Source organism: Trematomus bernacchii, unplaced genomic scaffold (assembly GCF_902827165.1).
Source record: "Trematomus bernacchii unplaced genomic scaffold, fTreBer1.1, whole genome shotgun sequence".
NCBI classification, from domain to species: domain Eukaryota; kingdom Metazoa; phylum Chordata; class Actinopteri; order Perciformes; family Nototheniidae; genus Trematomus; species Trematomus bernacchii.
This window is the reverse complement of record NW_022987342.1, coordinates 4,023,880-4,046,387: the sequence shown is the minus strand read 5'-3', so window position 1 is coordinate 4,046,387 and position 22,508 is coordinate 4,023,880. Positions and strand designations below refer to the sequence as shown.

The window sequence follows — 22,508 nt, the reverse complement described above, 5'->3', positions numbered from 1 at the left end:
GCTGCTGTGGACCTTCTTAATCTACCTTCTTTGGGGGCCCCCTTCTGGTCCAAGCACTTGCCTTTCTTGCCTGTCGGCAAACGGCGCCCCTGTGTACACACACACACACACACACATACACACACACATACACATACACATACACACACATATTCAATACATACATACAGTATGATGGCTTGAACTAGTGGGAGAAATGGCACTGTGTGTCTTTTAGCCAATGCCTTGAACCTCGGCATAAAAGGCATTAGAAGCATTTGGTAAACTTGCGGTTAACTTATTTAAGAATTGTTCACGCTCGCGCACACAAGTAAATATATATGCACGTTCATTCTCGCATCAGACACAAGAACATATACATTAATTTACATCAGAATCAGAAAGTTTTTATTTTTTTGTTTTGTATAATTTTAATTTGTTATAATGGGACACAGGGTTCGGTCCGGATTGATTTGCAGTTCGATTCGGACCTTGGTCCGGAGTTTGAGAAGCCCTACAGTAGAGGAACAAAATACAAATATGAAACCTGAAAATGAGCATTGAGGGCCGCTTTAAAGCAGCCCCCTTCCACATCTCTGCTTTATGTCCATCCTTTTGTTTTCCAGGTCAAGACTGATGTGCGTCGAATGAAAGGCATCCCAGCACTCGTCTGTATGCTCGACAACCCAAACAGAGACGTGAGTCCTGCTTTCTGTTCATTCCTTACTCAATAGAAGGGTGTTTGGACAGGACTAGGTGGGGTAAAAGAGAAGCTTAAGGGATGTAGTGTATTTGTTAAGTAACAGTGCGTGTGTTCATTGGACTCAGACAAGGTCAACTTAACAAAGGAACTAGAAATAAGCATTAAGTGTTTGACATCTCTTGGTCAAGTCCTGTAGGTCAACATTTGTGCTAAATATGGTTTTGGCCAAAACATTCTGCACGTTTTTTTCTCGTATGATTCCCTTTCATTTAGCAGAGGCTGTGGCTAGGTTTTGCTGATCTTAGTGTGGGCATTACCAGACAAACCACATCATGCATTCCGTTCTGAAAGCAGAGAGACATCTAAATTTGACGTTACATGCTCTAGAGCCAGGGACAAGTTTGATGTCTGAGTGTGTCGGATGACTTACTGGCTGGAGAAATGGGTCAAACGGCGACTGCATCTTGAGAACCTTTCTAAAGAGGCCCTTTTCCTTTCCTATTAGTCTGTCGTATTTGTGCGGGCCCCTCAGGGTTTTGCAGTTGAGACGTTAAGCTCATTCTGATCCTATGGACCGATAAGACATACTTCAGATAATTCACAGATATAATGCATCTGACATGGTGGTAAACCAAGAGACAATCAGGCTGTTGCATCTCAGTTACACTCACGACATTTTTAGGTTGATGAGTTTTATTACACTAAACTATTGGACTGTTTGTCTTCATGAAATTGAGCCCTAAGGTAACGAGAGCTTCTCTTGAGATGTATAGGTATTTTGGTATTTAGAAAAAACAAACAGATTTTTCCCATGAACATTTTTAACAGAAAACTCAGATAATAATCGTGTTAATTCAGAAAAGCATGCATTACGTTTAAGTATGTGGCCGACTATCGAATATAGACGATGACTTGCACGAGTAGAAAACCTCAGAGCTGTGTAATCAGTGTTGTACAATCTACCATAAAGACACGCCACTACTGCACTACTACTCCTACACTGAATCCATGTATGTGAGAGCAGTGCTCTGCCTTAGTGCTATTCCATTGTTACTCATGGCTCAAGGATCTCTTAATGTGTCTTTGTTATAGGTTCACTACGCAGCCTGTGGAGCGCTAAAGAATATTTCCTATGGCAAAGACCACGACAACAAGATCGCCATCAAGAACTGCGACGGAGTGCCCGCTCTGGTCCGGTTGCTGAGGAAGACCCGCGACCAAGACCTCACTGACATCATCACAGGTGAGAGGGTCACATGACCAATCAGCTCAAGAGTCAAAATGCAGAGGTTTCTATTTTCAATGCACAGTAGCTAAAGTGTAGTTGTTGGCAATACAATATTAAAGAGGGCCTATTATGCTTTTGGGGTCCCCCCCCCCTTGCTTGCTATTGGCTAGCGCTCCAACACATTGTATTGAGGGGCGGGATATCTCGGCGGTTGACCTAGCACAACAGAGTTAACCGGCTAAGTGCAACTGATACAGTGGTGCAAGTCAAATACAGGAATAAGCAAAGATTGGAGAAATGGCAATCAGTGAAAACATTAACACATTCATTAAATATGAATGCTGATGATAGCTGCGTTTTTAATAAGCAGTTTCTTCAATACCTGACTTTTATCACTCTTGTTTCATCACGACAATAATCATTTTAAATGGAAAGTATAAATGTCTTTTTTATTGGGGAATCAAACAATAAATGATGAATGCCCCATTATAAATGCTTCTTCCTTTATCTCTTCCTTCGCTTCTGCCTTGGTTGGTCAATACCAAATATGTATACCAAAGGATTTGTGGACCTGTGTGCGTGATATTTGTATGTTTCTACAGCTTCTTATAGTATTAAAGTAGTTTGTAAATGTGTTATACTCTAGCCATGTCGTTTTAGTGAGATTATGCAAGAGTGAAAGTATATTTTGGAATATTTTTTTGTTTAAAACCAGTTGAGCCCCGAGCCTGTTTTTCAGGCCTCAGGCTCGAAAATGACATTCCCAGAACAATTGACTATATCTTCACTTCTAAAAGGGGTGAATTAATCATCTCTTTTCTCAAAGCAATGATAAACCTGTGAGTTGGATGTAGAAAAAGTAAAGTAAAGTAAATTCAGAAAAAAAAAACACTTCTGGGGTCATTTGGGTGGATTTTCCATATCTATGTCCCCCCTCGGTCGATTTTGATGATTGACACCTCTTTTTAACCGTTAGAGCCAATAGAATCGAAGGGGAAGTCCCTAAAATCCATCTAAACATGACCCATTGGTGAATGAGTGATGCGTAGCCAGAATGTCCAAAACCGGAAGCTGTCATACACTCTCGTAGCAGCTAATATGAAATCTCCGTTATTGACATAAATGTTAGGATGGATTATCAGTAATCATTTCAAAGTGACACAGACACATTAGATTAACCTATGGATTAACCTTCAGCAGCGTTTTTATCGTTTTAATGCCATTGAACACAACTTTTGATCAGAACAACAGCATAGGTAAGAATTTCTCCCGTGTTTGCTCCGTAATGCTACGTGGTGTGATGTCTATGTTTGCTTCCCATGTCGCGAGTTCTGATCGCTCAGTGATGATACTTATATGTCTGGAATCTGTGGAATCTCCGCTTGCTAATCGATATCTTGTTTGTGCAGATACGATAAGTAATAAGGGTATTTTACCTTGAGTTCTGTGCTAATTGCGTTAGCATTTTCTCGCTCAGGGCTAATTCAGAGCCTTTGTTATCACCCTTTTGTTTCGTTTAGCTAAACATGGTTAATATTGTCTGAAAGCTGAGTTGCTTCCCGTTAAGTGAGTATGACACATTCATAGTTTATTAAATGTTAAGAAGCCCTCAGACGCTGTTTCTTGCAAGATGTTGCGTTTTGCCGCGGGGCCGTGGGGTTTAACTGGTTTTAAATGCTTTATTGTGAAGCTTAATTCCTAGAAGGTATCATAACATGGTATTACTGTGCTACTTTTCCATTAAAGCCAACATAATGCCAAAAGACAAAAGAAGAACTCTCTAAAATAGAACTATTAAATAAAGTATAACTCAATATTATCTGTTTTCACCAGGGACGCTGTGGAACCTGTCGTCTCACGACTCGGTGAAGATGGAGATCGTGGACCACGCACTCCACGCCCTCTCCGACGAGGTCATGGTGCCCCATTCTGGCTGGGAGCGAGGGAGCAACGGAGCGGGAGGGGGGGAGGAGAACTGCAAGCCCAGACACCTGGAGTGGGAGACGGCCCTCACCAACACAGCTGGCTGCCTGAGGTAAGGGAGGAGGGCTATTCAATTACACATTCAGTTAGGCCAGATTTTATAACTACAAAATTCAGCTGGGCCGGACATTCAGCGGCCTGTAAAAAGCGGGTAATGACACATTTTAAACCAACACATATTACTGCGATGAAAAACATGCCATTTTTATTCATTGTTCATCTAACAAAGGTATGTCAAAAAGTGCATAAAAACACAACAAATTAGCATTAATTTAACAGAATCTGAGGCATCTCAAAGTGCATAAAAGTGCACAGTTGTAGCATTACATTTGTTTGCTTTAGAAGTAAAATATTCAGGTTATTTTTTTTTTTAACCAGGCACATCACAAAGTGCATTTAACTGAATACAATAATAGCAGTCTTAATAAATGTCCTCACATACAAAATAAAATTGGATACATATGACACATGCACATCAAAAAGTGCATTAACAAACAGTTAAAGAGCTCCAATGTAACAAAAAGAGGTAGTACTATAGCAGTACTATTTTTTCACTTTTCAAGTAATAACAAAAATCATATGTTTTGGTCACATTTGACCCAGAGACATTACAAAGTGCATTTAAATGAATACAAAAAGAACTGTCAAACCCTTCAGTGCACAAACCCATAACAAGGGTATAACATATGAATGAATACTACACTACACGTCTACTATAGTAAACTAGGTGCTTACTATCACTTCATTTGTGATTTGTCATCGCTGACTTTCTCAATAGGAGAAGAGCCATTTTTTGTTTTGAACAAGAGCAGTGCTTTTTGGCTCATTGGTGAGAGATTGGTGAAGAGTGCTGTCAGTCAGGGAGCAGCGAGTGCTACTTTGTATTGAGTTCATGTGTGAAAAGCTTGATTCACATGTGTATGTTGATCCAAACATACTGAGCACACAGATCGCTACTTTCTGAACGCTAGGGAACTGCTGTTTTTTGACATCACTCCAAAACTTCGCTGGCCCATTAGTGCGCTGCTCTTGTGCCATGGTGACGGATGAATGCATGTCAATAAGTTCCAGTGTAAATTTCCCCTCGTCGATGGAGGGGACCACTTCCTTTGCTCTGGTGGATACGTCCCCCTCTATTGCAACAGTGAAGGGGTCTCTGGCAAAGCCCATCACCTCTGTGGGCAGAGCAAGTCCATCCAATCGACCGGCAAAGTTCTCTTTCAACCTCGCAATGAAATCTGTCATCACATCCGTGATTTGTGCCGGGGATGTGATGTGTTTGTGGAGCGTCGGAAAATGCAGCATCCGACCCGTACTCAAGTCGGCCGCAAAAAGGTCCAGCTTGACTTGGAATGCGCGCATCTGCTCCACAAGATCAATGACCGTTTTGTCTCTGTTTACGCTTCAGAGTTGATAGAGACATGTTTTAGAGTTGCTATCATAGGACCACCGTTACTAGCACCACTAGATGCACTTTGAAAAAACGTGCTGCGTTGTGGTTTGGTGGTTTCTATGCAATGCGGAGTGTTGCGTTCATGGTCTGTACTACTGTAGGAATTTGGCCACGGGAGGCTGGGCCACTCGGGAGTTGGTTCTGGGCCGCATCTGGCCCGCGGGCCGCCATTTGAATAGGCCTGAGGATGTGAGGGGGGAGGCAGGAGGGAGGGTTCATGTACTGAGGAAGGAACAGGCCAGCTCAACAGAGTGGCAGAGCAGCGGGGTGGATGAGGAAGGCAATAACAATTCAACCGAATAGAAAAGAATGCGCCAATCAGCTGACTGGCCCATTCTACAAGTTTTTGTTGCACTTCAAGGAATACTTCACCAGCTAAATGTACATTTGTACATAATCTCTCACCCCATGTTAGCTTTTAAACTCTTGTACAGACTTAATTTTCCTAAAATGCCCTCGGTTGCAAATATGGTAAATTCTTGATCAATTTAAGTTAACAGACTTGAGCCGTGCTCAACAAAAACAAAACTATATAAAAACATCAGTTTACAGACTTGTTCAGTTTAATCCTTAAACTCTTATATAAAACACTTCAATGAAGATCGTTTGTGTGAAAGTGCTTTGAATTATACAGTTTTAGGATAAAATGAATATGTCAAGAAGAAGGAAAAGTTAGTTTTGCTGTTAGACAAGGCCCACATTTAATCAAATTCCACATTTTATTTAAAGGTTTTTCAGGTACTAAGGGTAACATGTGATAAACAAATAATGAACAAATGGTTATTTTGTGGGATTATAATTTTGCTTCCGATTGCTTTTTAAAAAAATGTTTTGGATAATATCCACATTGACAGCATTTAAACCAAACTTATAGAAAGCTACCCTTTCAGTAAAAAGAAATAGAAGGATGCATGTGGTTTATTGTGCACGTCAGAAGCCTTTACTTTGACAGAAGATCTTATTTGTTTGGATATAGTGCCCATTAAAAGACTTAAAGGTTATTTATTAAATATAATATCTGCTTATATTTAATAGAAGTGTGTCCTCACAGTGACTCTGTGAGACCGGGGGAGGAGGGTTCACAGGGAGAGGCGAGCAGAGGACAGTGGGGCATTGACTCGCACAGTGTAAACAGTCTGTTCAGCCTGTTATCTATGCATTCCCTTTGACCACTTGGTTCATTACAGAGAAGTATGTGGGAATAACTCTGTATGTTAAAGGTTTATAAAGTTCAGTATTTCCTGCAATGATCTGGACAGTTTCATACGCTCATGACCAGACGCTTGAGTTCAAGATCATTAAAAATGAAATTGACCAAGAGTAGCACCGCATAATATGTAAAAAATAGCTTATTGCGATTATTTGACTGGTTTTTAAATTGTGGTATGGTTCTCTAAATAAGAGGGAATGACCCTATTTGTAACACAATTTGCATTATCCTTGAAAAGTCCAGGGACTACAAATTAAAAATAGCCTCTTGGCACATTTACAGAAATGTGTAATAATGTGCACTATCCCTGTTAATTAAATACAAATATTTAAAATGATCATGGTGTAATTTACAAAGAGGATCAGGAACAAACACGTGCGTTTTAATACATTTGTAGATCTAATTAGGTAATGTAGAGAAAATGTGTTTTGAAACGGAGTCTATATACAAATTAGACTTTATTTTGGTTTAGTCTTTTAAGAAGAGTTTTTTTAATATGACTTGGGAATTTCAAAAAGGCAAAGAAATGAACATAAAGTATAGTACTTGTTAAAAGCCACGTTCAGATGTTGCCTCGATGGGACTCACAGTGACAGTAGTATGTAACACTGACACTTCTATTGGCTATTGCTCCAACACATTTAACGTGATAGGCTAAGTTGCGGTATCTCCAGCAGGTTGACCAATCACAACAGAGCCAGCCAGCTAACCAATCAGAGCAGACTGGGCTCTGGTTTCAGACAGAGGGTGAAAAGAGGTGCTGCAGCACAGGCAGTATGAGAAGAATACAGAGTTTTCTGAACATAGAAGCATGGAGACATGTCAAAGTAGAGACACAAAATACAAATATGAACCTGAAAATGAACATAATATGGCCCCTTTAAGTAACTTGCTGAAAGTGGTTGCTCCAGACTCCATTGACAAAATAAGTAAATTACTCGCCAAACATAAAAGTTGCTTGTATCTACTGTTGCCTTGATTCGTCAGCCATATTGTGTTATTGTGTGACTAGTTAAACCGAACTAACCCTTAAAACACCAAAGTCACACAATAACACAAACCTTTGTTTGCCGCCTACAACGTGTAAACAAACTTCCTGAACTACGCAGTGAGGTTAAATCAGTGCCCCATGCTCTGGTAGGAAATGTGTCCTGGCATTGTGTGAGAGGGGCGGGGCCTGTCACTGGGAATATCGAGCCAAAACAAAAGAGCAAGGCTGAGTATCATTCCAAACAGTCCCCCCCCCCCCCATCTTCCTTTCTTTACATGCCTTCCTCACCAATGAATGAACTCACCGGGTCTCAGTTTCAACAAGTTTCAATCCATCCTGTCCTAAGTAGCACTGAGTCATAGAGAAATTGGTCCAGAGCTGAAACTGGATCCCCCCAAACTGTACTCTCTTTGTAAAGCAGGAGTTTCATTCAAACAACTCTTAAGGTGGGGGCGTGTTCAAGCATTGTGTGCAGGAATCCTTTTGAAGTCATTTTAAATGAACTCTTTCCCCCTCCTCTCTCACCTTTAACCTCTTTAACCGCCTCAATTATTCCCCGACCTTTCACACCACTAATCCACGTTTTGTTTTACATTCTCCTCTTCTCAACTTTCCTCTATCCTGAAGAAATGTGAGTTCAGAGCGGAGCGAGGCGCGGAGGAAGCTGAGGGAGTGCACGGGATTGGTGGATTCGCTCATGTACATCGTCCAATCCCAGATTGACTGTAAAGACGTCGACAACAAGGTAAATGAAACTCTGATCTGTTTGCCCGTCTATTTTTTTTATTTTATGTAAAGAACGACCACCAGGTTTTTTCTTTATTAATGTTGTATCTAGCAGGAACAAATGAAGACACTGCTCTACAATCATCAGCATAATAGTGCGGTTGTGTTTGACAACAATTTACATTTCTGTTTAATTCTATAAACTACTAATAACTGGGTTCTTAAATGTAAAAAAGATAACATTTAAAGTTTGAGATTGAGAACATTTGAAGAAAGGGACAACTGGTCACAACAAATATGCTGTGTTTTTAGAAGATATTAACTAAAGACATCAATATTTAGTATCCACCTGTCTTTCACTTTACTACTTGGTGACTAACTAACTAACTTTGTTATTAAATATAAATATTATTATATACATTTGAATAAACTGTTATATTAACATAGTTAAAGTAAAAATGTGCACATTATACTACAATATATATATATAACAACAATAAACATGTAATAAAGTGTGTATTACAGTATATAAAGTAGAAGTAGTGTATTTTATATTAATAATGATAATAATGCTAAGAATCAGTTTATATGACTCAAACATGTTTTTATTTCTGGGGGAAATTAAATTGTACACCAGTTGCTCTAATTAATTTTATTTTAACCTGCATATAGTCAATTTAAAATAAAAATAAAATATTTCTATAAACATAGAATAGTTAAAGTACCAATGTGCACATTGTACTGTGGGAGAAACTTCTGTGTAGCAATGCAGTGGGAGTCACCGACTCAGGAAGGAGACACAGGGAGAGCTGGAGCTTTGATGTCAAACACTGATGGTTTATTATGAGCTTCGGCCGGAGAATTCACAAAACAAGTCCAAGAGCCAGAGGTTCTGACTTCACGGTAGAGTTGCCACGTCAATTCTGAAGAACTCTACCCCAGACCCGTGTATTTAGCTAGTTCAGAGAGAATAATCAACATTGTGCATAACAAGATAGAACCATAACACGTCTATCAGCTGACGCCAACAGGCAGGAACAGGGAGACAAAACACTGAGAGCACAGCAGCCAAGGCTACAGGTGCGTGTGCTCAGTCAGGACAGCATGAACTGATAAACTGGGTCAAAGTTATGGACCTTAGAAAATATTTCCCCAACAGTACTATAAAACTTAATGATGAATATGAAACATGAGTGTTGACTATATTAATGCTGAAAACCCCATTCTTACACAAAATGTAAGAACAGTTATGAGTATTGCACTGATTGATAATTAATTGAGAATATGACACAGTTGAATAAATACTGCAGAGTATTGCTTAAAGGTAGGGTAGGTAAGTTTGAGAAACCGGCTCGAGATACACTTTTTGTTATATTCCATGGAATGCTCTTAACATCCCGATAGCAATAAATATCTTAAGTGCTTTGACAAAAAATCCATAAAAAAATGTCATCTGTGGAAGCCGTAGTACTGTAAAAAGCACGACCAATCATTTTAGCCGGCCCGGCTAAAATAACTGGATGGCCTACCTGCTTGTCAGCCTTCCATCTGTGCACAAACTTATCTCGTGCCCTCATTGGTCATGTGCGCGTTCGTGTGTGTTGGAGGAGGGGCTCTGTAAGGAAGTGGCAGATTTTCTCCGGTTGTGTATTTTCAAATTCTAGCGATCTCGAGCTGGTTTCTCAAACTTACCTACCCTACCTTTAAGTTCATCCATATTTCACAGTTTAGAAGGGATCAATCTGCTCCACTGCAACACCCCAGCAGCTTGGCTCTGTGTGATGATGTGTGTTTGTGACTAATCTTTATCACGATCACATTCCAGATGTTTTAAAAACACGTTGCATGTCAATAATTCCCCCTCGCCTCTTCTCTCCACCTCACCCGCCGTTTTCCCTCTGTATTTGCAGCTGATAGAGAACAGCGTGTGTCTGCTGAGGAACCTGTCCTATCACGTGCACCGTGAAATCCCCGGCTGTGAGCGCTACCAGGAGGCCGCGCCCCTCAACCAGGGCCCCGCCCCCTCCAGCCAGAAGGGAGGCTGCTTCAGCTCCCGCAAGAGCAAAGGTCTGTGTCACAGAGAGAGTCAGGAGGAGGAGCAACATCTGTGGGGGGTGTCACTGTGACAGCAGTGTGTCACTACACTGATACACGCACACACACACACACACACACAACCACACACAACCACACACACAACCACTCGCTCACTCAGGAATGTCAGCAATTTCCCCAACTCTGAGAAAGCTCATCCTCTCTCCTGCTGCACTCTGTTTGTGTTTCGCTGAGAGTACCCCCCCCCCCCCCCATCCCCCTTTCTACTGTTTTGTGGCTTTGACCATGTTATTATAAAGTCCCTCGGCATCTCTCTACAATAGTATGAATGTTTCAGATGCTTTAATACCCTCCCTCATAGTTTCCCTTTTGTTTTTGAAATGTTCCTTTTACTTTGATATAATGAGGCAATACAGAAACAATGTCATTCAATTTAAAAGGCACATTTTGGGCTGCAAGTAACTATACTTTTTCTTTCAGCATATTAGCTTTATATTTACAAATAAAGTTCGGTCAGTTTATGAAATGCCGAAAACAATGTGCACATTTATAAGTGTTTGACCATTCGCAGAGCCGGTCAAAATTGAGCATAAAATATTAATATCTACGTTTTCCCTTCTGTCTCCCCATTTCAACTCTGTCTCTACAATGAAGGCACTGGCTTCCTCAAAAATATATTGTTAAAAAGTGACGGCGTCGGCTTGTTTAATGTATAAATATTTTCTAGTTACACAAGTCTATTGATGGTACTTGTTTTATATTCGAAATAGCCTGCTTTTCAGTGAAATATAAACATACATGTCTTGATGATTCTTTATATAATCTTTCTATCAATGGTTTTTAAGCTTGATAATAAACAGATAACATTCAACATTTTGAAAGCACACACAGTTTATTAGTTTGTGGATGAAATGCTTTTCTGTGTATTTATAATATTCAGGTCGGTCAAACGGAAACATATAACAGCAACAAACTGATACATAGCAGTCAGGATGTGTGTGTGTGTGTGTGTGTGTGTGTTTATAAAATGACCTGCTTTAATTGGCCTTCACACTTGGCATGTCTCATTGCTGATCTGTGTGTGGTGGCAGGAAGTGCTGTCGGGATTTGAGCAGGTGTTAACTGGGTGGCTCAGTTATGGCTGCTTTCCTCTTACTTACTATAAATGCTTTCTCTTCCTCCTCTTCCTGTCCTTCTCTCCTTCTCTCCCCCTTTCTGCGCTGGGCTACAGATGAGTGGTTTTCCAAAGGTAAGCTCTTTACCTCTGTATGACTGCACTTTGCTTCCGCTGCCTGTTGTTGTCGTAGTAATGGAGTAGATGACTAGCTAACAGGTCGGTAGTACTAACCTGCACGCCTCACGCATCTCAGTGTTCAGTCATAGCATTCATTTCACCTAACGAGAATAAACAGTAGAACTAATTAATCTAAATAAATGTATTATATTTAGATTCTGTGTGTTTTCTAAAGCTGTAATGTTCAATTTCAGGTAAGAAAGATGACGATGCAGCTGCAGACATAATAGACATTCCAAAGAGGACCGTGCCTGCTAAAGGTAACTACACACTTTTACAGTACATAAAAACTAAGAAGAATTATGTATTTCTTCAAAATATTTATACGTTTGCTTACCACTTCATCTTCCCCTCTCTTTCCTGCTATCCTCACTTTCTTCCCCCACTCTCTTCTTCCCCCCTGCAGGCTACGAGCTGTTGTTCCAGCCCGAGGTGGTCCGCATCTACACCTCTCTGCTAAAAGAGTCCAAGAACCCCACCGTGCTGGAGGCCTCGGCCGGAGCCGTTCAGAACCTGTGTGCCGGACGCTGGACCGTAAGACCTCCTATCCATTATCATCTTCTTCCTATTTCTCCAACACTCCCTGTGCTGAGGAAACACACACTGTCCTAAGCTGCATTCACATAATAAGGGATTTTGTCTTTGCTCACTGGGAGGTTGGGAGAGAACAAGTCAGTCACATTTTGATTTTATGGTTAGCTCCCCTGCTATCTTATGCCTACATACAGCTCTCATCTGATTGGTTGAGCATGGGAAGGTCTGTGATGTCAAAGTGAATTAACTTGAACTTTGAGCGGTACGCAACGCCGAGGTGGAGCGCTTCCTCCACAGAAACAAAACGGTGACATCGGCACAGAGCCGTTTGGCCGCTTGTCAAGTGAATGAAGCTTTAGATTGTAAGAACCTGAGCTAACATGGACCTGTGTACAGCTCCTAAATCATGCAGCATGTCTAACAGTAGGATGTTAGTCATTCAAATCTTAAAATGTTTTGGGAATGGACTAAGGCCTTTTTCTTGAAATTGTCCATGACCCCAAATACCTCATTTGATCTTGTCAATCCACTCATTACTGCAGAGGAAACAGTAACTCCTGGGTTAAAGGAGTTCTGTCCAGTCTTGAATGACTTTATAAGGACTGTGGCTAAGAGGTGAAGACTGCTGCATGCAGATTAGTGAATGGAATAATCTGGGGAAATGGGAGTTTGAATACTAGTTGTTCAATAATAGTTTTTGTAAGTGTTTTGAAGGTGGTGAGGTCAGTGCAGTCTCTGATGGGTTGGGGGAGTGAGTTCCAGAGGGAGGGGGCAGCGACGGAGAAGGCTCTGTCCCCCCAGGTCCGGTGATTGATGCGGGTGGGGATGGATAGGAGGTTGGCTTCTGATGAGCGGAGGCAGCGGGAAGGGGTGTGGTGGTGCAGCAGGTCTGTGAGGTGGGTGGGGGGGTGGGTGGGGGCCTGATTGTTGAGGGCTTTGTGAGTAATGAGGAGGACTTTGAAGTCGATTCTTTGACGGACGGGAAGCCAGTGGAGGTTCTGGAGGACGGGAGTGATGTGGTCTCGGGAGCCGGTGTGGGTGAGGAGGCGGGCAGCAGAGTTCTGGATATGTTGGAGTTTATTGAGGAGGTTGGATGGTATGCCGTAGAGCAGGGGTCGGACCGCGGTCCGGATCCGGACCCAGACGCCGACCTATACAGACCCGGACCTATAATCAATACATTAATAGGGGAATTCAATTTTGACGGGGCGATTCTATTTTAACCGCCGCCGACAGGGGGCGAAAGAGACGAGTGAGCGATACAGGGAGAGAAACACAGAAGAAGAGACGAGAGAGTGGCAGAGAGAAGCGGAGAGGAAAGTGAGTGAACAGGCGTGTTAGCGGCAGACAGAGAGAGACACATAATGACACACGGCCCTCTCCAAGAAGAGGAAAGTGGACAGTGAGAACAGAGCTTTTAACCCTGAGTGGACTCATTCATGTTCATCCTGCATTCAGCACAGAACCAGTGTGTCTCATTCAGAAACCGTGGCGCTCATTCAAAGTGCCAAAACGCCACTATGAGACAAAACACAAAGTGCTTGACCAAACATTCCCTCTCAAGTCAGAACTGAGGTCACACAAAATAAGCAGTCTCAGAGCCCAATATGATCAGTCCACCAGGATCAAAAAAACTGGACGAGATAAAAACTAGCAGTTGTTGATAAACTGATGTCTGTCGGTGAGGTAGGATTTCAGCCAGGAGAGTGCAGTGTCGGTGATGTTGAGTGATGATTCGAGGAGGGACAGCAGGATGGTAATAAGTCTCCTTAGGATAAACGCCTACTGCCATTCTTAACTGCCTCAAATAATAATACATTGTTATAATTTAGCTACCTACTTTATGCACATTTAACAATAGTCTGTAGGGTTGTACCAATGCATCTATCTGGAGATATCAATCACTGCAAAGTTATAATCATCATCTTCAAGAAATGTCTTTATTTAGAAATGTCCACTCCACATTGTGTTCAAGCCCACCTCCTTAAATGTGAGAAATTAAGCACTAGGGGTATGTCAATTGTTTTTCATTGAAATACCTTGAAGAGCCCAGTAATGCAATTGTCTAACCCTATTGTAGTTATGTGAGTTCATACAAATGGAAGGGATTGTGGGGCTGAATTGATTTAAATAAAAAATAATTATTGCCAAAGAATCGATAACATTTTGTAACTTGTGATTATCATCCCTAAGAAACCGTCCTTTCGCACTTGTTTATATATATATATATATAAGAATATATTGAAAAGGTTAGAAATAATTGTATTGCTTTGTAAAAGGAGACCACTTAAAAAATGACTCACGAATCATGCGTTTACACACAATAGTCTTAAAGGTCCCTTATAGCACAGTGGTGTGTTTACTCAGTAGAGCTCCTTTAGCAGGAAATACACACATTGCTCTCATAAAATGCAGCAGTCTGTGTAATAAGGAGTACTTAATGCTCTGATTTAATGAAGGAAAATTGTCTGTTTCAGTATGGGCGCTACATCCGCGCCTTGCTGCGGCACGAGAAGGGGCTACCCATGATGACGGAGCTGCTCGCCCACGGCAACGACCGCGTGGTCCGTGCCATGTCCGGAGCCCTGCGCAACATGGCCATCGACGCTCGCAACAGAGATCTACTAGGTGAGACTAGGAGGGAGTCGAGGGACTGAGCTAAAAGCGTCAGTATTTAAGTATGTTATCAACAGTTTTAACGCTCTTCTCATGCTGCTGTTGTCAGGGAAACACGCGGTGCCTCACCTGGTGGCAAACCTGCCCGGCGGCGGGCAGAGTCAGCCGGTGCGAGCGCTGTCGGAGGAGACGGTGGTGTCGGTGTTGAGCACGCTCCAGGAGGTGCTGGGCTCCAGCCTGGAGTCCGCCAAGACCCTCAGATCCTCGCAGGGGATCGAGAGACTCGTGCTCATCAACAAGGACGGGTAAGGGTTCATGTTTGAGATCATTCTCTGCCGGATCACATTCACAACCAGGGTAATTGCCAAGTAGCTTTACACATGGACATTTGCTTTAGTGTATAGTGGTGCATAGATAAACACAGTAAGAGGAATTAGGTTCTAAAAAAGGACTATTTTGAAAGCTATTATTTGAAATACATTTACAAACAAGTGCAACAATAATGTGAGAAATTACTTTTAAAGAATATAATAATGTGCATTATATCTGAATGTAGGTGTGGAAGAGCTGTGCAATTTTTAAAAGAGGTGTTTTATAGGTTTTCCGCCAGTTAAACCTGCATTTTTGAAATACTTGCATCCATTATGAGTTTAAAAAAAGAAAAGTTGTAATTATTGTTCATAAAAATACTATAATCATAAGAGAAGAAAGGATGATCTTAGCCTATTTGCTAACTTCTATCTGCAGTCCCTGGGCAGATACACAACTAACAATGAAACTAACAGTGAAAACATTAATCAGTTTTACACTTACAAATACAAATAAATACAGTACATATACAATATTACAGTTCATTGCAACTAATACCACAATTTGCAGTCAAGGCACGACTGTTTGCTCAATAGCCATTTTTTAGCACCATGGGAAAAATAAAGAAAGTCTGTGCTTGTTTAAAGGTCAGCTAGAAGCATATTCCAATGCTTGATTGTTGTAAATGAGAAAGCAGAAGTCATTCAGTCAGGGTGCTTTAATGATTTGTTATCAAACACTTTTTATGAAAAACCTCACTTGAGACCAGCAGGTTATGCAATACTGAAGATTTAAGAGAATCATAGCGTGCAACAATGTTTTAGGTGCTTCTATAGTTAGATTGTTATTGTGAGAATATGTCTCACTCCCTTCCCTCTCCAGGAATCGCTCTGAGCGGGAGGTGCGTGGGGCCGGCCTGGTGCTGCAGACCGTGTGGGGCTACAAGGAGCTGCGGCGCACTTTGGAGAAGGACGGCTGGAAGAAGACTGACTTCATGGTCAACCTCAACCCCCCCAGCAACAACACCAGGGCCAACGGAGGATACGAGGACAGCACCCTGCCGCTCATAGACAAAGGTCAGGAGCCAGAGTACCAGAGTGGAAGCAAGTGTTTGATGTCTATCCAGTAAAAGGATTGTTTGTTGAGAAGAACTTGCCTGGCCTCCTTACATTGTTTCTCTAAGCCACTTCAGACACCTTTTAAAATAGACCTTTCCAACTGGTAATCTTTCAAGTCTTTTGTTTGATCCTAATTGTCTTGTAAATATATTTGAATCTTAAAGAATTCAACGGTTAAGAACTTTCTCGTGCTTTCACGCTGCCGTAGAGCTCACCTTTCAGACCTGGCGGCCCATGTATTGGGGCTCAATTACTGTGCGGAGAACCCAGGTTTGAATCCGGCCTGCAACCGTTTACACATTTCATCCACTCTGTTTCCCCTTTCAACACTGTCACTTTCCAATAAAGGCTAATCCGGCCTAAATAAGAGAACACTGTTATTGGCATCTTCCACACAGGTTGACCATATTTGTCTCTTTTAATAGGCTTCCTCTTCACTTTGTCCCTATTAGGGGACAATATTAAAGGACTTTTGCTCTAACAGCATTATTAGTTCATAGTATATTTCATTGTTAATTTAACGTCAAAAACACAAAGATGACTTATTGTATTCTGGTAAAAGTTAAACCGTTGGGGGTCAGATGTAGATTTTTAGATTTAGCTTTTTATTTGACTTATGAATGACTTTGCACACAGGTCAGATTCTGGTTGATTAAAAAATGTTAATGAAGATATGGAGTTTGCAGCTTTTTATGTAGGGCATTGAAGAGCTCTAATTCTAGTGGTTTCTTTGGGGAAACACAAGTCTAGCGTGTTGCTTAATCTCCACAGTAATGCTTCACATTTTACAAATGTAACTGATGTTTTGAAAATAATCCGCACTCCATTTCCACGTGCTGCAGATAATAAGTTGTTCATATAATATGACAATAGGCTGTTTGCAGACTTTTAGGGAATGAAATGGGAGTTGTAATTGACTCTTCCGCGTTTGTCTCAACCTGCTTATCATAGGACACATTAAAGGGTTTACCACTGTGGGGTTTTAAGATAATCCTTAACAGGGTTATCTGTCATTACCTTTATGTAAAAGAAAAATCCCCTTCAAATGTTCAAAAGATCTTTTAAGCTATTTGGCCCTGATTTGTAAAGTTACTCAAATCCACCCATCACACAGCGTAAATGATATATTTGCAAAAACCCGCTGGCTCATGTCTGACACTTGAAACTCTTCCAAAACACTCACACACCTACACACTGATCTATCTTTGGCAGGCGATGGTCCGGCTGCTAACACTGGCTCTCTAACAGCTATAACATTTCTCATTACATGTCCATGCTCAGTGTTTTTGTCTCTTTTTTTTTACACACAGGGGGCAAAGGGGACCGGGAAATGATTCCACTCAACGACATGGGACCAGGCAAGTGGGACAATTAAAAACACACACACACAGCTTTATAATAGGCTAACTTGTCAATGTTAGTGAGATTTTTGCGTTACAAACACCTGTGGTTTAACATATGATTATCTCCCTCAGATGCCTACTCCACACTGGACCAGAGAGGCAGAAGGAACACTCTGGATAACACACTCGAACCTGCTGACAGAAATGCAGTACAGGTAAAAGCCTGGACACAAACACAGACACACACACACACACACACATTCTTCTCACTCTTCCCACACACGTTACCCTGCATGACTGCACTTTAAAGGGATAGTTTGGATGTTTTGAAGTAGGGTTATGTGAGGTAGTTATCCATACGCAGTGTATATATAAGTATGGAGCAGCAGCACCGCATAGCATAAATAATATCCTGACTGGATAAATACCTGATACAACCCTACTTCAAACATCCAAACTATCCCTTTAATGAGAATAACTCCCTCAGTCCTAACATAAACTGATGCATACTCTCTGCATCCCCTTACTTACCTTATCAGTTTCTAGAAAACACTTATAGTGCAGGCCAGATCCCGATTTGCTAAACATCTTTTAATAATTAGCTTGCCTCTGCTTCATCCATGGGACTCTCAGGAGACATCAGCATTCTGGGCACCTAGCTGAAACATTTGGAAATATGAAAGTTGTTAATCATGTGCAACACACACAACTTTTTAAGGTTTCAGGACAACACACAGACCAATATCCTCACCTCCTGCTAAGAATGTTAGCGTGTGAACGGACGTGCTCTCACACACACCCACAGACAGCATGTCTATGCATGTCTTGTTAAAGCACTGCGTTTTGATCCGTGTGTTTCACACACATTTCTCACAGATGTTCTTTTTTCTCCCCCTGAAACATGACCTAACAATAAACTAACCTTTTTATAACCCTTCTTTCTTTTCTCGTCTGATGACCTTATTTCCCTTTTACTCGTTTTCCCTCTATAACCCTCTCTATTCACCACCTCCTGTATGTCACCTTTCTCTATCACACACTCCTGCTCTTTCTTGTGTATCTCTCCTTCTCTCTCTCAGGGAGGGATGTATGGGGAGAGGCAGGCCTCTTTGCCTCTAATGGATTCTTACGATGGTTAGGCTTCACCCACTGTCACACTGCATGTCAGCGCATGGTATGTGTGTCCCACCAGCTGCTCCTCTCACTGCATGGCCTAATATCTCAGTGTACTAAGAGCTTGTGTTTGACAGTGACCAGTGTTGTCAATGAGCTTCCATTGTACTGTTTTTGCTCCCCCTGCTGGTGAAAAGTGTATATTTATTTCTCCTGAGATGTGATGTTAGTTATTTCTCTGTGCACAGTTTGTGTCATTTTTTCGTCTACCATGTGGTGACTTTGTTGCCAGCAGCCACTTTTGTGCAATGTGTTTTTTTAAAGCCTCGTCTGTGAATTCTTTGTGATTTTTATTTTATTTCTTTCCCGTCTCACATTATGTCTAAATTCCAAACCGACCCATACACAAGCCAAACTCCGTCTGTAGTCTCCTTTTTTAATGTGGAGGGTGCAAATACAGCGGCATGCTTTGGGACTCACTCCCCTCTATCCAACAGAAACAGGAACTGTCTCAACTTTTCGTAATCATGGTTTAAAATCAGTATAAAAAAAATAGACGTAAAACTCAAAAAACCTTAAGTGCCGTTTCTTTTTAGTCTAGTTTGTAAAATGTGATGATTATGAGCTTCTTGGTTTTTGTTCCTGTAAATATAGAAAAAAGCTATCAGGCAAATGCACACGTCAACCATTTTCTAGACCACACCCGGGTATATATGGTCCCAAGTAAACCCTGAAGTTGTTACATAAAACTATCTTAGTTTGCGCAGTTATTTGTAAATGTTTGCACGAAACTATTTGTACTCGTTCGTTCCATAATACGTTGTCAGGTGGTGCAGATTAGCTGTTGAAGGGTAAATTACTACCTGTTGGAGAGTTTGATAACTCCCGCTCCCCACAAGTTAGTTTGGAACGGCACTTAATGTGGTGGACACTCTTTGCGAGGGTGTAAGGGTTGGTTATGACCCAACTGCCCAATTCCAAACCAACCCCTACACCCTTCCATTCCGTGTTGGTGTGTAGAGTCCACCACATTAAGTGATGGTCCAAACCAACAAGTGGGAGTGGGTTATCAAGCCCTCCAACAGCGAGTCTGCATCGGCCCTGACTATCCACCTGCACTATCTGATCACATGCAAACAGTGTTTGTGTATGTCAAGAAACATGCTGTTGACAAACAGTTCCATATCAAACATTTATGAGTAAACTGCGCAAAATAAAATACATGTAATATTGTCATACAGATGATAACTTGAGGGTTACTATAGAAGGTTATTATACCTGTGTCTAGTCTAGAATATGGTAGACTTGTTAGATAGATACTTTATTGATCCCACTTTGGGAAATAATTTTGTTACACAAGCAGCAGTGTGTTCAGACATTAAAATACAAATACTTAAAAAGTGGAATAGAGAATTTGATTGTAACATTTTCTATGGACTGTTGCAAAAACCAAGCAGCTGATAAACATCTGATTTGAAAACAAAAAGAGGTTTACAGAAAAGTAATTGCCACAAGTTTTTGGGAGTTTTATTATATTATAATTAAAAAAATGTTTGGTCTGAGAGGTGCCTATTTGAAAGCGTTATTGTGAAAATGACATTTTTCTGTCGGAGAGAGTGTAGTTGGACCCAAAATTTGCCGCTGTATATATGTCCTCTAACTGAAAGAAGGGAGCCTCCTTCAGCTCTGAGTGTGACTACAGACGGATAGGTTTAGAATTGACCCTACCTGTCACATGTGATCACCTCTGACCCTTCTTCTCCTCCTGCAGAAAAACTGATAGTGTGCATCACGAGACGACAGCCTCCTCCCACCTACTGCCCTTGCTGAACTGACAAATGGGGGACCACAACACTACGGATGGGACTCAAAACTCCATCCTTTACACTCAACTCTCCTGTCCCCTCTTCACTCTTTTTGCAGCTCCTCTTCTTTCTCTCTTTCCCTTTTGGTTACATTCCTTTATCGCAGCTTGGAAAACTTAACAAAATCACACGGAGACAAACGGACGTGGATCTACGCTCCCTGTGGAAAACCGGACGAGACACTTTGACCACTTTTGTGCGCCGCGAGACCCTTAACTCCAAAACCACTCGATCAGACACCACGGCTACAACACTACATCTGCAAGCTACACTGCGACACGACAACTCGCCTGGACAACATTAATTCTCTCTTCAACCAAAGGCAGAGACTGTGGTCAGAACAGGACACTTTTTGGTGAACTTTTACACAACACTTCAAGGACATGTCTTTTTCTCTCTCTATGATTGTTCAATACTACAAACAAATGTTTTTCCTACCATTGATAACCAATGTTTAATGATCTAATCAGATATGTGTGAAAGCTTCTGCTTCTGTTTTTGGTTGTGGTTGTTCCTCTTCTTGCTCCGCTCTGTACCACAGTTAATGTACATGTGCCAAATGACACTGCTACCGCTGCCAATTCTAAATGCAACAAACCGGCATCTGCTTTGTTTTGTTTGCGTCTTGTGACGGTCAACATGATGCATGGGGGCTGCTGCGTATTTCTGTATAGGTTTGTGATCTGTAGATGTGAAAGGGTGGAGGTGCCAGTATCAATACAAAAATAGAATTATTCTCCATCTCGTCGGTGTATTCTACGTTTCTGAAGTGACGTTTCTGTTAAGTGTAAGCATCTTAACTTTGTGATTCTTGGGAGATATTACAGGATTCCTGGGCAGCATTTCCGTCTGTAAATCTTATGAATGTGTTCAAACAAACAGCATCTCTGTATGTGGGCTAACTGGAGTGCCTCGCTTATCAGGATAGTTCTGATGAGTGTGCCTAACATGAAATAGGGGGGGGGGGGGGAGGTAACCAAACAAGGTGTCTTTTTCTCAGCAGTTGGGGAATACTGTACATTAAACTCGCCTGTTTTCTATTCTGCAAAAAATAATGGGACAGGATCTTGTTCGTGTGATGTAATTGGACATGTCTTTTTATAAGGTATAAAACTCTAATGTACTGCTTCAAAGTCTACCTGGCTTTAACACTACACAACAGTACATGGGAGAAGACACAGTGCCGTCTGCTTTTACCTACACTTCTTACATACAGTTATGTAGAAAAATGCTTAGTATGCTTTATAAATGAAACCCATTATTAGTGCCGAGTGAGATGTAGATACTGAGTGGATGATTAAAAGAAGCACGGGGGGGGGGGGGTAATGTATGTTTTCTTCTTTTTCTACCTTTCCTCATGCCAATTGAATCACGACAGGATGCCTCATTTTTCTCAAATGTAACAAGATGTCTTCAAGAGTGGACTGACTAAAAAAGAGGAGAAAAGGGGAGAGTAAGGGTTGGAAAGTTGCAGTGTATTGAGGCATAGACCAGAATTTGCTATTAGAAAAAAGCAGAGAAAAAATAAAAGCACATTTAAACTATATATACAAGAGAATATTTGTTAATTTTAATGGTTTTATGTATTTCCTTTTTTTAAATATAGATTTGGGTTTAATTGTTTCGGGTGCTCTTGGTGAATGCATATGCAATCAGTTTTTATGTTTTCATTAAAAAAACATTCAGCTTCATGTCTTAATTAAATGCAAAACGAGTTAGCTAAACAAAAATCCACCAACGCAGCCATCAGATACTGGAACATTATTGGAACATCTGATTCTGGACTACCACTTAATCTCTTTGCCTTGGCTCTTAAAAGTTGCACATTCTCATTTATGAATGAATTATGTAACTAGCAATACTGTTTTTAATAAAAAAGAAATGATTTCTCAGAGCTTTTGTTTTTATTGTCACCTGTTTATCAGCCTGTGCTTTTATAAAGAAGGATAACATTAATTTGTCATGTTATGCTAGTTTTCCTAAGTGTC

At 41.1% G+C, this 22,508-nt stretch overlaps 1 protein-coding gene across 6 annotated transcripts in view; it reads left to right on the top strand.

Annotated features, from left to right (window-relative positions):
- The window catches only part of ctnnd1 (catenin (cadherin-associated protein), delta 1), a 43,080-nt gene extending 20,666 nt beyond the window's left edge, over window positions 1-22,414 (top strand). For 4 of the 6 annotated variants that reach the window (XM_034129762.1, XM_034129735.1, XM_034129771.1 and 1 more), the window contains 15 exons: window positions 606-677; window positions 1,775-1,925; window positions 3,744-3,945; window positions 8,175-8,292; window positions 10,184-10,340; window positions 11,560-11,577; window positions 11,817-11,882; window positions 12,029-12,156; window positions 14,634-14,784; window positions 14,882-15,077; window positions 15,964-16,157; window positions 17,510-17,557; window positions 17,675-17,757; window positions 18,622-18,716; window positions 20,427-22,414. In XM_034129762.1, the coding sequence (XP_033985653.1) occupies window positions 606-677; window positions 1,775-1,925; window positions 3,744-3,945; window positions 8,175-8,292; window positions 10,184-10,340; window positions 11,560-11,577; window positions 11,817-11,882; window positions 12,029-12,156; window positions 14,634-14,784; window positions 14,882-15,077; window positions 15,964-16,157; window positions 17,510-17,557; window positions 17,675-17,757; window positions 18,622-18,681 (1,644 nt within the window). In that variant the 3' untranslated portion in view covers window positions 18,682-18,716; window positions 20,427-22,414. The remainder of the gene's footprint in view (window positions 1-605; window positions 678-1,774; window positions 1,926-3,743; window positions 3,946-8,174; window positions 8,293-10,183; window positions 10,341-11,559; window positions 11,578-11,816; window positions 11,883-12,028; window positions 12,157-14,633; window positions 14,785-14,881; window positions 15,078-15,963; window positions 16,158-17,509; window positions 17,558-17,674; window positions 17,758-18,621; window positions 18,717-20,426) is intronic. The other 2 variants (XM_034129745.1, XM_034129753.1) reach the window with 2 other exon arrangements.
- The last annotated feature ends 94 nt before the right edge of the window (window positions 22,415-22,508 follow it).